General features: G+C 30.9%; 1 protein-coding gene across 1 annotated transcript in view; it reads right to left on the bottom strand.

The window, feature by feature from the left end:
• Nucleotides 1–9,024: 9,024 nt before the first annotated feature.
• LOC134231336 (uncharacterized) overlaps nucleotides 9,025–17,544 on the bottom strand; it is a 50,693-nt gene continuing 42,173 nt past the window's right edge. The window contains exons 12-21 of the mRNA XM_062713291.1: nucleotides 15,514–15,765; nucleotides 14,323–14,472; nucleotides 13,765–14,208; nucleotides 13,167–13,340; nucleotides 12,892–13,014; nucleotides 11,493–11,511; nucleotides 10,411–10,496; nucleotides 10,151–10,166; nucleotides 9,648–9,727; nucleotides 9,025–9,536 (exon numbers count right to left, since the gene is read on the bottom strand). Of these exons, the coding sequence (XP_062569275.1) occupies nucleotides 9,460–9,536; nucleotides 9,648–9,727; nucleotides 10,151–10,166; nucleotides 10,411–10,496; nucleotides 11,493–11,511; nucleotides 12,892–13,014; nucleotides 13,167–13,340; nucleotides 13,765–14,208; nucleotides 14,323–14,472; nucleotides 15,514–15,765 (1,421 nt within the window). The 3' untranslated portion in view covers nucleotides 9,025–9,459. The remainder of the gene's footprint in view (nucleotides 9,537–9,647; nucleotides 9,728–10,150; nucleotides 10,167–10,410; nucleotides 10,497–11,492; nucleotides 11,512–12,891; nucleotides 13,015–13,166; nucleotides 13,341–13,764; nucleotides 14,209–14,322; nucleotides 14,473–15,513; nucleotides 15,766–17,544) is intronic.

The raw sequence follows: 17,544 nt of genomic DNA, 5'->3' as shown, positions 1-17,544 counted from the left end.
GCCCCCTGGAATTTATAGGTGCAGCCTGCCCTGCCTTTGATCTTTGTAGCAGAGAGGACCAAGGTGGTGTTAGAAGCTGAAAGCCAGGTCATTACAAGGCCTCTTAAATTTTAAAGCTTTTTAAACTGAAGTCTAAGTCATACTAGGTCCTTGTAAGACTGGCACAGAAAATGTCATTCAGTAATTTACTTATTCATATAGTTTTCTCAATTCAGCCGTTCAGTTAAAAAAAATAGATATTTTTTTGACCGAAAATAACTTGTATCGTCGAAAATTGTCCACATAATATTTTCCTTGCATTCGACGAAGAAACACAATTCAAAGCTAAATACGCATGAATAAAAAAATTAAGCTGGCAAGTTTCTCGTACCTGGTAAGTACATGTATATAAACTTATGAAATGAAATATTATATTTGAAGTTAATTAATCTCTAATCTATCGCGCGGATGTGTTGTTTTATGAAAATGAAATTATTATCCAACTTTCCTTATAAATTTAATGAGAGCTGCATGTTACATGAATTTCAAATTTTTAAAGAAAAATTTTGTTTTTCAAACTAACAAGTACGCTGGGAATTTTTATGAATCATATAATTAGTTTCTGCCTATAGTGGAACGAACACACACACTGGTACACAATTAAATGAACAGAAAAAATTAATATTTTGATTTCTACACTACAATACCTAGTCTGTACATCATCATTTCAATGGAACAAGGATTCAATATAATAATATGAGTTGAAAACGATTTATTTTGATTTATTCTTAATAAATTTAGGTCTACCAAGACGAAGGCATATTATAACTGCCAAGAAGCACTGTTTCATTAAACTAATATTTAACAATTAACTGAATAAATTATCATCAACTTGGGTAGGTTTGTTCTTATCGGGCTCAGAAATCGCTTTAGTGCTGTCATGCGCAGTGGTTCGCATCATCGCTGCGCCTCCCCACGGCAAGGCGATACGACTTCAGAGTAAACTTCACTGTTTTTTCAAACGATGGAGGTGCTACTCAAATTTCATCGTTAGCAGGCTGCCGTGAAACGATCTGACAGAACCACGATAGTTTTTATTCAAGTTAACCTCAATATCTTCTATCTGGTAATCTACAAACAGTATACTTGTATATTCATCACTAAGTTTTCAATACTTTTATATCCTGCTGTGAAGATTTATGTGAACAATAACTTCATCAAAGGTTTAAAACATTTTATTACATAAACACAGATAAAGATTGTTAAAAAAAATAAATATATCGCTAGCTGTTTGCTAAATTCAGCGAAAAAAAATCAATATCTTCGTTAAATAAAATGAATTATATATCATCATACAATGCTTTTTTTTCAAAGAAAATTCTTTTATGTATTACTTGTAGCATACGCTTCGAAGAGATGAAAGGCAGTAGTTGTAAATCAAATAATTTATATTTACAATCTATAAAACTATACAAATTGAAGACAAAACATGTTTTACCATTTAAAGGCATTACATTTTTTTTCAGAACAGAGAAACCAAAAGGCATTATCAATTTCCGTGTACTTTGTATGATGGGAACAAATTTTAGATTAATAATTTTATTTTAAATATTTTGATGTACAGCTGTAACTGTTAGAGATATATAATCATTACAAAATTATGAACTTTCTTTAAATTTTCTATTTTTATTTCTTCACACAAATAATTAATAAGAAATGAAAACAAAACACAGAAATTACATTGTACGACTGTAGGCACTAAATTTTTACACTTTATACCTACTACATTTTGTTAACAGTAAAAAATTCTCTTTTATTAAATAAAAACTAATTGATTCGACGTTTATTTGATCCATAGAGGGATATTGCATTAACCATACACAGATCAATTAACATGGGAACGAAAAAAGCTAAACCCACACAGGAAACCCCATATCTGGTGAACAATAGGCAAAAAAGCTGCTAAATTTAATCAAATTGGGATTAAATTCTCAAAACAAGCACCTGCTATCCCAAAACAAAACCAATCCGAGTTTACACCTGGGAAATGTCTATCTATAGGACAGCGTTTGTATGACGGGGTCCAGGTATACACGAGACTTAACATAATTCCCTTTAACAGGCAAGTCTCTCTCGCCAACACCTGGGGGGAGTGTAACTTTCTTTTGATGTTTTGGGTTGCAATAGAAATTTGTAAAACACAACTAATATGTTTTTGATACAGTGTACATATATGTATTTCTGTTTGGGTGTAAAGGCATGTAACATCTGTGGTATGTCATTTTTGTTTCGACATTGGTATCAAACGTAGGGTAGGTACTGCAAACTTCGGTTGTACGTATCCCGCAGAACAGACTGAATTCATTGGAGATGGACCAAATACTAAGGCTAAGTATGCAACCGAATGCATGCCAGTGTACCTGTTCTTTTATGATAAACAATCTGAAGAAAAGCAAAATACGTTACCAATATTAAGATATATAGGGTCATAAAATGTAACTTTAAATAAAATTTGAATCAAGCGACTATACTGGAATTTTTTGAATTCTGAATAATTATGTTTTCTGAGTTTCAAAGCTTATGAACATCAAATACATTTACATTGTAACAGTTAAAACCATTATAAATACAAAATACAAAAAAAATACAGTGTTTTTATAATACTATAAGTAAGCTAATATGGGAGAAAAGTTTTACTCGTGCCAGGTAAAACTTTGGTATTTTATATATACATAAGTGAAGGCATAAAAGAAAGATTTCCTTCTCAAAAGTTAAAATATATGGATTTCTGTGTTTATGGAATAGAAAACATTTTCGAGGACTTGATAAAAAACAAATGTGGACTTATTCTTTAAAGAGGAACTGGGATTTATTTCTGCAAGTGGTAACTCAACTTCAGTAAACCCATAACTCCCTTTCCGTGGAAGAGATTCTTCAAAATCATAATTATGTTACTTTTAAATATTTTCAATATTCCCATCAAACAAAATGAATTTGAATACTGGATTCCTAGACTTCATAAAAATCATGACAAACAAAGATAGCGGTTTTCAGATTTTTTTTTTACTCCTTTCTACAATATCAACAGGACTGAAGGAAAAATTTCAAATTTTTTACTGCAGTATATTCGAAAAGGATGTGGATACTAAAAAAAAAATCCAAAAAAAGTTTAGAAAATTTGAATTTTTTTTTTTTTTACCAAAATCAATATCATCCAAATGCAAAACTTTTCAACAAATTAAAACTTAAAATGGAACATGTAATTTTTTTTACCTTGTCATTAGTCATTTGCAAAATTATCCTAATCATTCTGATTAAACACACAAATATTTAATGTTAATATTTATATAAAAAAAAGAGATTTCTCATTCAAAATATCATATGGTTTTATGGAAATCAGGTCTTCCACTTTTAAATATTGTTCCCTGTAATTAGCAGCTCTATTTTTGTATTTTTAAGAGATTTTATAAAAGATCCGACTCAGTTTGGAATAAAAGATCTCACAGAATCCAACATATTTGGACATTTTACATAAAAATCATGACAATACAAAGATAACTCGACATTTACGGTTTATATCAGATTTTTTTTATGGTAGTTTTCTACAATATCATATATCAGGGTTAGTGAATAAAAGAAAAAATTCAAATTTTTTATATTTGGTATTTTACGAAAAGAAAACGTTAATGGATACAATCAAAAAAATCCAAAAAAAAATTTATTTTTAATTTTTTTTTTTGCGTTTTTTTTTTTTACCAAAATCAAAATTGTATCATCCAAATGCAAAACTTTGCATCAACAAATTAAAACTTATTTTTAATAATAAAGCTATAAAAAACATGTAATTTTTTTTACCTTGTCATTAGTCATTTGCAAAATTATTATAATCATTTTGATTAAACACACAAATATTTAATGTTAATATTTAAAAAAAAAAATGCTTCAGTTTCTCATTGAAAATATCTATATAGTTTTATGGAAATCAGGTCTTCCAACAATTTAGTGTTCTAAACCAGAATTTCCCATAAAATGGTACACAGTGACCTACTTTTTTGACATCATTCTCTGTAATTAGCAGCTCAATTTTTGATGATTTTTAAGAGATTTTATAAAAGATCCCGTGACCTCAGTTTGGATCATAAAAGATCATCAACATAAAGTTTGATGATTCTAACATATTTGGACATTTTACATAAAAAGAAGTAGGTCACAGTGACCTAATTTTTGGACATCTTCTCCAAAAACCCAAGATATCATACAAAGTTTGATGATTCTAAGCCAATGGTTATAATACTTAAATTAATTTATAACCGTGACATTTACAATGTACTCTGTAAAAAAAATAACTACAAAGTTTGAATGTTCTAAGTCAATAAATACCTAAGATATTAAAATATACCATAAAATGTCCATACAATCACTACCTATATTAGTAGTTTTACCAGATATTGGTATATTTGATAATCCTAGGTAAGATCAAAATATGTTTTAAATTTAGAAAACAAATGCCTGATGTAGGTAACTTTTTTAATAGGTATGTTTTAAGGTCCCAAGATGCATCAATTAACAAGATTTGATGATTCACAACTCTCACTGAAATAATTGGATTAAATGTTTTAAGAAGAAAGTTTAAAGTTCTAGGTCACGACCTACTTTTAGCGCTTTACGAAACACACTGACAAAGTTTGATTCATAGGCCTTAAAGTGTTTTCAAATCAATTTGAAAACAAATGCCCACAAAATATATCATCGACATATTATCAATTAACAATTATAAGATTTGATGATCCTATCATATGTCGAAAAATAAACGTTTATATTTGTAAATTTAGGTCAACTTTGAAGTGACCTTGAAAAGATTTGCCCGAGGGTCATGCCTTGAACAATTTTGTTTTATATTTGGTTATTTTAAAATCTGCCTGGTGGTTCTGGAAAAAGATTTGTTAATGGTTTTGTTTTCAATCATGTTTAAGTCTTATTTTAGATAAACGTGATGACTTTGTACAAATTTGACACTGATTGGCCATCAACTTCCTTTAAAAAGTTATGCACACCGCACACACATATATAGCATTCATCACCTGCGTATGTAATTTAAATATCTCAGTTGATTCGATACGCAAGAGCATGCTCTACGTATTTAAATATCTCAGTTGATTCGATACGCAAGAGCATGCTCTTCGTATTAACAATTTCTACAAACAAGTGAATGAAACAAAAATATCAGCAGATTTGTTTAAAGTCATTATTTCGTAAGTTCTTTGGTCGATACCATGGCTCTATCAGCAGATACAATTTATCATTGAGTCAAATGCTGACTGATGTTTTTCATACCAATTTATAGTCCATTATTTATTGAATTGACGACGGATTTTCCCGTTATTTCCTGATCATGACAAGGAGTACACGGCGGGTGTGACCGGTCGACAAGGAGTGCTCACTTCTCCATGGCACCTGATCTAACCTCTGATGTTTTGGAGGTCTGTGTTTGCTCTGCTCCTAATCTTTATTATTTTATGGACTTTGGATCTGCAATACTGTTCGTTATCTCCATATGTTTCATTGCTGACATACAAACTAAATGGTAAATAATCAGAGTGAAACGTTTGTCTGGAATAAAGGAAAAATATTGTAGGATACTTCAAATTCAGAATAAATTAATCTACATCAAACGAAACTTTTTTTTAATTCGATCAATAACCGAAAGAAAAAAAACAACAACATTTTAATAGCCCAAAAAATAAGTATTCATTATATTTTTACTGTCTGCAGTAAAACGAACAGTAACTCGTATAAATGTTTCTACAAAATAGTACACGAGTTTTGCTTCCTCTTCCATTGAAATATAGAGTTAACAAACAATACACAATTTAGGAGCAGTGTTAACTCAAATCTTTGAAAATATCAGACGTGGGATCAGGTTCCACGGACGAGTAAGCAATCCTTTCAGATCGGTCACATCCACCGTTTGCGCCTCATCATGTTTGGGCAAAGTTTTATATACAATTTAGATTAGACATACAATTTAGATTAGACAATTCAGTGTGAAAATAATGGTCTATCAATGCAAATAGTAAAAAGAAATTTCAGTCAGTATTTAAATCAATAAAAGATTGATTGTATTTGCCAATGTCAATGTGTCGACCATAGAAATTGCAAAATGATGACTTCAAATGAGACTATTGAAACACTTGTTTTATCAACTTGTTTCTCATAGCTTTAAAACAATGAATTAAATTCTTAATTATTATTACTATTAATCAACAGTGAACTATTACTATTAAAATTATTACTATTTTAGAAGAACTTGGATTTAATTCTTCAAGTGGTAATCCAATTTATACTAATTGTTTTCCTTCTAAGGAAGAAATTCTTCAAAATCATATGTCAGTTTGAATATTTTTAATATCCTAAAGAAAAGAATGAATTTCAACTACAATATATATATTGGATTCCAATTTTCATAAGAATCCTTACAAACAAAGATACATAGCGGGTTTTAGTAAATGTTCAACCAAGCTTCTTTCTTTACTCCCCTTTAAGATATTAATAGTAGTGAAGGAGAAACTTCAAGATTACTGTGCAACAATATATTCAAGAAGTAGTGTTAATCAGATGTGGATACTCAAAAACTCCAAGGAATTTTTGGACAATTTGAAATCATAAGGTTTTACCAAAATCAACTGCTAAAAAAACTTATGAATTTTCAACTTTATACACCTCCATTCCCCACGATAAATCAAATACCATTTTTTTTATTTCATTGACAACCGCTTCTTCAGTAAAACTAGATGTGTTTGTGAAACATTATGCGCCCGGCGGCAGCAAAGTTCTAAAAAGCAATTTTTTGCAAATAGGTCACAGTCAAGGTCACACGATCATTGTCCTTGGTGTCATTTGAAAGCACTAAATTGATGGAATATATATTCCAAATATAAAATCTCTATCTCCTATGCTTCAAAAGTGATGGCGAAAGTTCGAAAAAGCTATTTTTAGCATATAGGTTACAGTCAAGGTCACAAGGTCATTGACCTCATTGGTATTTGAAAGAACTTATATATAGTGGAGTATGCATACCAAATATGAAGTCTCTATCTCCTATGGTTCGAAAAAGCTATTTTTAGTATAAAGTAGTAGGTCACAGTCAAGGTCACAAAGTCATTGACCTTGGTGTCATTTGAAAGTGTTTAATTAGTGGAGTATGCATACTGTATATAAAGTCTATCTTTCACGATTCAAAAGTTATGGCGAAGGTTAAAGTTGACAACAGACAGACAAACAGATAAACAGACAAACAGACAGACAGGACAAAAACAATATACGCCCCGAATAAATTAGGGCGCATAAAAAGAAACTCATTAATTTACTTACCTTGTCATTGGTCATTTGCAAATTTATTTTGTTAAAAACATTCTGATTGTACACTCAAGTACTCTGAGGTTAACATCAAAAAGATGCCTGAGTTTCTGATTAACATTATCTATGTTGTTTTTGGAGACCAGGTCTTTAAACAATCTTTTGGAATTCCCATGGATACCAAATGCGCCCCGTTATTAGCAGACCTATTTTGTATGCATATGAAGCAGAATTTGTGCAAAATCTTATGCGTGAAAAGAAGAAGAAACTTGCTGTGACCTTCACCTCGAAATTAAGATATACAATGTATCGACGACATATTGGCAATTGACAAAGGTAATTTCCATTCTTATGTCGATACGATATATATTGGTGAGCTTGATATAAAAGATACCACAGAGACTGATACATCAGTTTCATATTTGGATATCTTACTTGAAAAAGACATTAATGGTAACCTAACAACCAAGCTTCTTGATAAATGTGATGACTTTAACGTTTCCTTCAGCAATATACTTTCAATACTTGCAAACGGGGTTTATATATCTCAGTTGATTCGATACTCAAGAGCATGCTCTACGTATTACAATCTCTCAAACATGTTGATGAAACAAGAATGCCAGCAGTTTCGTTTAAAGCCGATACAATAACCTTGTCAGCAAATACAGTTTATCATTGAGTCAAATGCTGACTGACGTTTTTCATACTAATTGGACAAATTGGTAGTCCATTATTTATATACTTATTTTTTTTTAAAATCTATTTTTGTAATTGCAAAACATATACACCTCTCTCTCCCAATCTCATACCTGTTGGAAAAAGCAAATACACACACGTGATTAAACAAATAATAGACATACATAAGGATAAACACACACACATCAATTTACATATAATATACATACACATAGACATGCAATATGCAATGCATGTTCAATAAGTAATAATATCAAGAGTTACTATTAGACACATTAAAAAGACATTTCCACTTTGACCATCTATTTCAATAAAATGTATTTCCTGACAATTTTTCTTCTAAAGAAAATTAATTATTCAAATATTTTAAAATATTATTAAAAACATTATTATTTATTTCAGTATTCAAGATCAAAAGTCCATTAAACAATACAAAATAGGAACAGAGCAAACACGGACCTCCAAAACATCAGAGGTAGGATCAGGTGTCATGGAGGAGTGAGCATCCCCTGCCGACCGGTCACACCCGCCGTGAGCTCCTTGTCATGATCGGAAAATAACGGAAAAATCCGTCGTCAATTCAGTGTATAAATAATGGACTAACAATTAGTATGAAAGCGTCATCCAGCATTAGACTCAATGATAAATTGTATTTGCTGACAAGGTCATAGATTCGACCATAGAACCTAGAAAATGATGTCTTTAAACTAGACTGCTGATAGTCTTGTTTCATCATCTTATTTGTCAATAATTTACCTCGTTTTAGAAATTGTTTATTCGTAAAGCATGCTCTAACGTATCGAATCAACTGAGATATGTAAACTCAGTATGCAGGTGATGAAGGTATATTGCTGGTATAAATATAAGATATGAAATTTGTCATTCTTAGTTGTGTTCGCCAATATTTACATACAAAGATTTTCAGTATTTCTTTTTTAATTTTAAATTGTTTTATATAACAACTTTGAATTGATTTCCTAACATAATCAGGTGTAAGCATGATAATATTAGAATCACCAACAAAATAGTAAATCGTCTTTTCATCAGTATTGATAATTCCTTAAACAAAAGTTTTAACTTCTACATTTTCGGATCTTTTCATATTAAACGTTATGTACAACAAGTAGTTAAAAACAATAATCCAAGATTATTGAGGATGTAAAAAGATTTTGAAGAAATGGTATTTAAAGACATCAATTACTTTATATAGAACAAACTGAAGCAAGGCACTTCTAGTACCCTCTTTCATGTAAAAGCAATTAGTTATTGTATTGCACTTTGAACTTTCTATGTTACACAAGAGTTTTGAGGGAAATCTAACTGCGAAGTATTCAGATCACTATGCAGTTCAACATCATAAATACTCTTGATAGAGAATAAATTACCCAATATTATATTAAAATATTACATTCTCAGATCCAGCATATTCTAGCTTTCTTCGCTCAAATTTAAATAAAAATTATCATATTCCGTTATTCCTGGATTTGATATGGCTGCAACAGAAGCTGTAAAAGAGGATATGAAGCAAATTAATGATCCCAAATATAAATGTATAACTATCAGAAATTTTTGTTTTGATAGATAATGGTAGTATACATATATCTGATTCACAATACCTCCTTCGGAACTAATCTCATGGTACATGTATTCATTCGCATCCTCATTGTCTTCGAGTTGGGAGTTTTGGTAAACAGGTCTAGATAAGAATTAGAAAAAAAGACAAAATTTGATTTTATTTCAGTTTTATCTCTTATAAAAACCGGTGTAAAACTGTAATTGTGGAAAGTTTTGTTATTATTTTAAAGAGACTCCGTTTCCTTGCCCATTTTTATTCTATTTAGTTATAGTGGGGGCTGCCAAAAACATCGTTTTTTTAAAAAAAGAGAAAACAATATTATTTTACCATTTCCTCCTTTTTTAAAAGTCCCACATATGTACTAAAAACTAAACTACAATAATAAACTGTTTATCTTAAACAAGAAAAATAATGTTTGACGATCCTTTTAACTTAAAAGTAAATTAATCGTACCCAGGTCAGTTTTTTATCTTAAAATAATTTTTTATTTAGTTGTTACAGTTGTATTGTGATCAAATAAAACATAAAAAACGGTTTACTCACCTCATATCAAAACCATCTAAAAGAAACAAATGAAAATGTTAAATATCTTTCACGCCCATCTTTCTTTTAAGAACTGACATTCTTTTTCTGTAGCTTGCTAAATGACGTTGGCCAATGAAAATTAAAATATTTTTTTACATTCCAAAATTAAATGAAAATTCTTTCATTTTCATTTCATGGCTTGAAAACACACAAAGATAATCTAACAGAGATGAAACTTTGTAAGAACACTACAGTAACTACTTTAATTTGTTCCTAACCTTGGCCTGTGGGGAAGTTTTCATAGTTATTGACTTCATAAGGTCCTTCAATTTCGTCATAATCGTTACAGGAGGGCGGTATTGCTCTACAAAACAATGAACAATTAATTAATGCTTTTCTCTTGCATAATATCTTAACGGTTACGGTTATTGTTCTTCTAGTAAAACATTAACATGGAAGTGTTCGTGATGTCATCAATCAGAAAGTCAGGTCAAATCATTATAATGGACTGAAACTGATTCATGTTCAGTCCTATTTAAACTGAGTGAATTCTGTAAAAATGAGATAAATACGAGTTTTTAAAAAATAATTAATCCCTATCATTTTGGTTGAATATGATCCTTAATTGCAAACTATAAGTAAATGAAATAAAATTAAAAGAAAAACAATTGTGAATTCTTAGTAAATACTGAAGTGAAATGAATAAACGAGTAAGTAAACTCAACATATATATTAAGTAATATCATAAAGTCAAGTTAAAAAATTACAAATACAAAGAGCACAATAACAACCCCAAAACATGTTAAGTGGTATCAGATACCATGGAGGAGTAAGCATCTCCTGTTGATCTGTCATACACACTGTGAGCTTATTGTTAAGGACAGATGATACAAACAAACTTATGTCAAAAAATTTGAAAATAACACCTCGTGTAATGTTTAAATGAGTTAAATAAATAAGTTTCACAGCGTAGTTTTTAAATTTTTATTCAAAATTTCACAAAAATGGGATTTGAAGTGATTTTTTTTGTATTTTTGATAAGATGGTTTCAAAAGGGCAGATTTTGAACATCACAGAAGGTTTACAATTTCTTTATATTCTAAAAATTTGTTACTTGCTTCATTTTTAATGATATTAGGCCAAAAAATATATACCGATCCAAACATCCATTTTTCGTTTGTCTCATCTGTCCTATCGTAAACCTAGTAATTAGTAATCTACCTAATATAAATGCCAGTAAACAATCCACTTAATGAGAAATTGTATTTGCAAACACGGACATTGTAGCAAGTAACACAAGCAACAGATAAGCAGAGAAAAATAGCTAACCAATGCCATCTTGATTAGAAAAAAATTATACCTTTCACCTTTCTGGATCACTAAAAAAAATATTGGTAATATTGAAAACAGTGAAAATTATATTATAATTGTAGCAAACGTAGGTATGGAATTAAAGCATATATTTTATCATAAAAGTGTTCGTACGGCAACTTTAGTGTGATAGTGTGATATAGTGTGATAACTGTCTCAAATACCCTTTTGTGATTCTTTTAGAAATATCATTGAGCAGAACACACGTATGTAAGTAGAAATATATGTTTTCAAAGTGCCTATTACCAAAGTTTCGGATCTCCTTTACTGTATACATTTACCTAGGTCACGAACTTTTCTTTCCGTTTTAGGTATGAGGTAGATTGATGATTCATAAATACATGTTACATGTAAAATACGCTTGAATATAAATTCTTTGATGATAAATGAAGGGAATTTCTTTCAGATGGTATTTTTTCCCGATCATGCAAATGACAAAACATTGGCTTAGGTATGGGTATTTTATACATCAATCATTTCATCAATCAGAAGGGATATTTTTTGGTCTTGTTACATGTATATGAGGGATGAAAAAAAGTTCGCGAACCAATTGAATAACTTCCAAAAAAGAAATGCTAAAGGGTTTTAGTGTTGAAAGTTTTTCAAAGTAGTCCACTCCGACTTTAATACACATCTGCAACCGTTCTGCCTATGCGCGGATCACGTGATATAGGCGGTCACGTGACACGCTCCTTAGCGATCTGTCACAGAAGCTTAATTTTTTTATCCCGACTGTTATATTTCTTACCACGCAAGTTATTTTTTATATCAAAAACAGTCCATTTGTCAGAAATGGTCAAATCTCGGCAATAGTATGGGTGGATAATGATATTCTTTTGCAAAATGAGCTTGGTGCCATCGAAACCCAAGTCCTCTGTCTTTTAAGCGTCGTTTATTCCATGTGGATAATGTATTTCTTCACATTATCATATCTGATATATTATGGATTTGATAATTATATTATTGTTAAGATATTCATCTATTTTTCTAACTGGAAGTTGGCGATCTTTCATATCAAATTGCTTAACAAAGTACACGTCTCTTTCCCAGTTTGCTTTCACTGGGCAACAGAACAAACATCATTTTTAAAACAATTTCCAAGATATACGTTTAACTTTACATACAGTCGTTTATTTCTCGAATACGACTCAGTCAACTATTTTTTTTTTTACAAGTGATCTACCTCATGACGTCATTTACCATTGTCATGTCATAAACATGGAGGAAAGCGTTCCGGTACATATGCTATATATAGAACATGTGTATGATGTGTGGCAAATTTCATTCTGATCTGAATTGTGGTTTTGTAAATATAGAGATAGTTTGCGAACTTTTTGATCACCCCTCGTACAGAAAATATGTATGTATCAGAAAAGAAGTTGTTTTACCTTCATTCTTCACACCTTTAAGTCCTCTACACATATAGTAGATGGCAATAAAACATATGGCAAGTCCTGGTATCACAGATGCGATAACAACGAAGATTGTATTCACGGTCGCACTCTCATTTTCTGTTCAAATATTATTTACATCATTACTGAGCTGATGAGACAGATCCGCTATGTTATAAAGATGTCTGGAATTATTTTGAATATGTTTTTTTCAACTTAAAAGACATGAAATAAATCAAGGTTTCGGAGCAAAGGTAGAGGCATTTATTTACCTGAACAAGTCAGAGGATGTCCTGACCAAACTTTCCCTGGACCACACGTGCGCTGTGTGTTTCCATCAATCGGGATATATGGAGATGCACATGCGTAGTGACTGACTCCATGACAAGATGAGTTATCAGTTATGACTTTAACATTTTTAGTCGTCTCCTGTGTACATGCAATATCTATTTTAAGGAAAATGCTAACATTAATATTTACAAAACACAAGTTTTAATTTGGGACACCTTTATTGTAAGTTGTGTATTACGTTTTTCAAAGGAATTGGAATGATAACTTTTCAGTTTTACATGAGAGGAGAGATGAGAGATCAAATAATTTAATCTTTATGATTACTGATTTTCGATTTTTGTTATGGTCACGTGAAGGGACCAGTTATTTCCGAGAGAGAGAGAGAGAGAGAGAGAGAGAGAGAGAGAGAGAGAGATAACGTAGAAAAGGCAAGAAACAAGATGATGGAATGGAAATCCTTTTTTAAGCTCAACTTGGTCAGATAAAATCAAATGATACATGGAGAGAACAAACATTATTCAAGCCCATGGGTCTCTTGTTTGTTAATCTAGCACTGTAATCTTATATCTTTTTAAATACCATTAGGGAATCTCCATTCACCAGATGAACCCAATCCCGTCCTGATCATAACATATTTGATGTCATATGGAGTTGATTGTGAACATGACATGAAAATATTCCTGTTGACAGTGTTGCCTGTGCCCACTCTAAGAACACTTCCAGTCCATGAGACCCAGAAAGTATAAAAGTATATTTGACTCAAAATGACTCTCCTCAGCGAAGCACAATCAGTTCCATCTATACCGATTTTGATTTTTGAAATTGTATTGTTCTGTCCACCAAGGTGAATTTCATACTGTGAGCCGCAGTTGACACAGTCACTGCTAGTCAGTGCTAAGTACAGGTCGCGGTTTGCCCTGGCTCTGAAGATGAAAGACGTTCTTCCTATGGCCACAAAACACTTGGGAGTTAGACTAAGGTATGTGTTTTCACCTGGAGTAGTAATGCTGATTTCCGTAGAAGCTGAAAATATTTTTATACATTTTTTTTGAAAAGCAGAAGTACAGATTTGCTGTCTTTTTCCAAAATTAATACCATTTTTATATGACCAACAAAGCAATAGACTAGTATACTTACAAGTACACCCAATACGGAGACATGATGTGGAAATTGAAGGAGACGACCCGCATCCTCCATTTGGTTTAACACATGTCTTGTTTCTAATTACATTTTGAGAAAAACAGTCAAAGGGACATGACGACCATGGTCCCCAAAGTCCCCAATTCGCTGAAATAATTATTATTCCATTGACATTTGAATATTGGTTTATAATAAAAGTAACTTATTTATATTAATAACTTTACCATAATAAACCTATCAGTTTCATGTTATAAGAATTAGGTATATATGGTTTATAAGGTTAAGGACATAAGGGTTATAAGAATTATGTGTATATGGTTTATAAGGCGAAGGGTTATAAGGATTAATATCATAACGATTAATAAAGCATTTTATTTCCTATCTAGCTTGTAACACGAGCTTTGATTGGTTACAAAGTCAAATTGTGTAAATATCCGAAAATGCACCCGATATTGTGTTTAAATGGTGTAAATAAACGTGACGTCACAATGCATACATTCTCTATGATAAAAGCTAAAAATCATGTTTACAAAGCATTTTTATGGGTACAAAGGAAATAAATTGTTTTCCAGGTCCAATTTTCAAGATTTGATAATGATAACAAAAATATGCTAATTACACAAAACACACGCTGAAAATTACAGATTCATTGTTTTTACACCCTTCGGCCTTCGGCCTCAGGGTGTATTTGAATCTCTTTCAACAATTGTTGGGGTAAATCCCCGTAATAATTTGAACCTGGATAACTAATAGTATTATGTAAAGGTCGTGGCAACAATCGCCGACTCAAAAAAAAAATGAATTTGAAAAAGGTATACTTGCCTTCATCGTCTTTAATAATCATTAAATATTTGATAGATCTCAATGCAGTCGTAATACTATGCATAGAAAGTTAAGAAATTTTTAAGTCCAGCGGAGTCTATATTTTTGAGTACGAATAAAAATTACAATGTTTCTTTGAAATTTACTACTACAGAAGAATAATTACACTTTCTTGTTAATTACATTGACTATCTAAGCTTTAAATTCACAATTCAAACACATCTACAATGAAAAATGAGGAAATAAGTAATTACTTTTTCCTTTTTCTTTTTTCTCCTGTTTATTCGAGTCACCTTATCTCCAAACACCACATAACTTTCAATTCAGTAGAGAAAAATATAAATAAAACAAAAATAGTATATTTACATTTACAGGTATCGTACCACACCAAAGTTTTAAGGCATCCAGAGCACGGATCTCCACCAAGCCAGGAGCTGGTTGCCCATATAGTACAAGAAGTGCCATAATTACATTGGGAATTCATTCTGTGATTGACGGACAAACTACTAGAGCAGTACCAACTATATTTACACCGCCAAATCCCTGATGTGATTTCTAGGTAGTACCCTGAATGGCAAGATCTATGCAGTGAGTATCCTTGTTGTAGTGTAACACACTCTAGTAAATACAAAACAATGCATTTTCAACACAGTCGTCCATTATTTAAAGAATTGCTGAATGAAATATATGTGTAAGAACATGGACAAAATTTGAACTTACGCGGAACAGATTTCTGATAGGATATAAGCATAGTGAATTTCTGCTAACTCAAAATGCTCAAATCAAAGAAATTCTTAAACAAAAAAAAAATTAAGTCTCTGATAACAATTAATGACAACAATTTGACAAACAGACAGAAGCATTAAAACACAATGAGTGGAGAATTTTTATATTCCTATCAAGCGGAGCTCATAAAAAAAATCTTCATGATGTGAAGAACTTGCTGTGAAACAAACACGACATCAGTTATTCCAACATTTTAACGATAAACAGTATACATTTGCATTCATATGTCGAATCAATAATACATTATACCCCAAATGAACTAGAAATGAAAGACATCTCACATTTCATTAAAATCTAGATGTTTTACTGACAATATGCGATAAGGACCAACTTAAAACTTAATTTTAGGACTGTATGATTATATGAGGTGACTCTATTTTTTTCTTTCGTCAATATTCCTTATTTCAAAAGCAATATTCCGATATCACCCCAAAGTTTTAACGTCTCACAACTTAACTGATCCTCAAAAGCATGTTTAGGTACGATGGATTTTTAAACCGAGGCCACTGACAGATAAGTTGATTTTACACGAATTTTAAAAACTCGTTTTAAGCCAGCATTTTGTGAATTTATGGTCGTTTTAATACGAAAGCCCAGAAGGCTCATTCGAGATTCAAGTTTCGAAATACGAGATTCAAAATTAAAATTCGAGTTTCGAGATCTCAAGATCTTTAACCAATCAAAAGGCTCATTGGATATATCATTCCATATACGAGAAATTAAAATTGAAATTCGAGTTTCGACATTCAAAATCCAGATTAACCAAATGTCAAATTGAAGGACAACATGTGTTTTCTCCCCTTTATTATGTTTTATCTATCAATAAATCGTTTAATATATTTATAACAAATGAGTCATTTGATTAAATTACAATGCAAGAAAGAGTGTTATAATATATTAGAAGGAAAGTTGAATAATCATTGGATTTTTTATCAGCAAGGTATACTTCAATTTATATTATGACTTCTTAAATATTAAATAGAATACATATATCAGAAATATATATATTTTTGCATTGTCTACTTTATATAAAAGGTTGTTGACATAATAATAAATTTATAAATAGTGACTAAAGATTAACAAAATCCTCACCCCTACCCGCCACACCTGCCAATTTTTCCCGACACTGAAAATGTTACTTTAAAAACTTGAAAGGCAATACATGTATAGCCTTGATAAATAAAAACCGTGTTCGTTTTCCTAATAGAGGGAATACTCAGTACATAAAAATAAAGTTTTCAATTACTTATCTTCATTTAAGGCTTTGATTTCTTGAATTAATTAACAATTATATATATACAATACAGATTGCAAATATGAATAGGAATAAATGCAGCATTCATTTTATCTGATATCAAACAGTAGATTATAAGTCTAACTATAGCGTTATAGTTTTATATTTAAGTCTCTGCATGACCATAGCGTTATGGTCAAAGATTAAAATATACTCAGTTTTTATTTATCAAGGCTACATTGCCTTTCAAGTTTTTAAAGTAACATTTTCAGTTTCGGGAAAAATTGGCAGGTGTGGCGGGTAGGGGTGGGGATTTTGTTAATCTTTAGTCACTATTTATAAATTTATTATTATGTCAACAACCCTTTATATAAAGT

The sequence above is a fragment of the Saccostrea cucullata genome, unplaced genomic scaffold (genome assembly GCF_032062105.1).
Source record: "Saccostrea cucullata isolate Sc308-1 unplaced genomic scaffold, CSIRO_AGI_Scuc_v1 ctg606, whole genome shotgun sequence".
Lineage (NCBI taxonomy): Eukaryota > Metazoa > Mollusca > Bivalvia > Ostreida > Ostreidae > Saccostrea > Saccostrea cuccullata.
The sequence above is the reverse complement of the archived record's forward strand: the minus strand, read 5'-3'. Positions and strand labels throughout refer to the sequence as shown.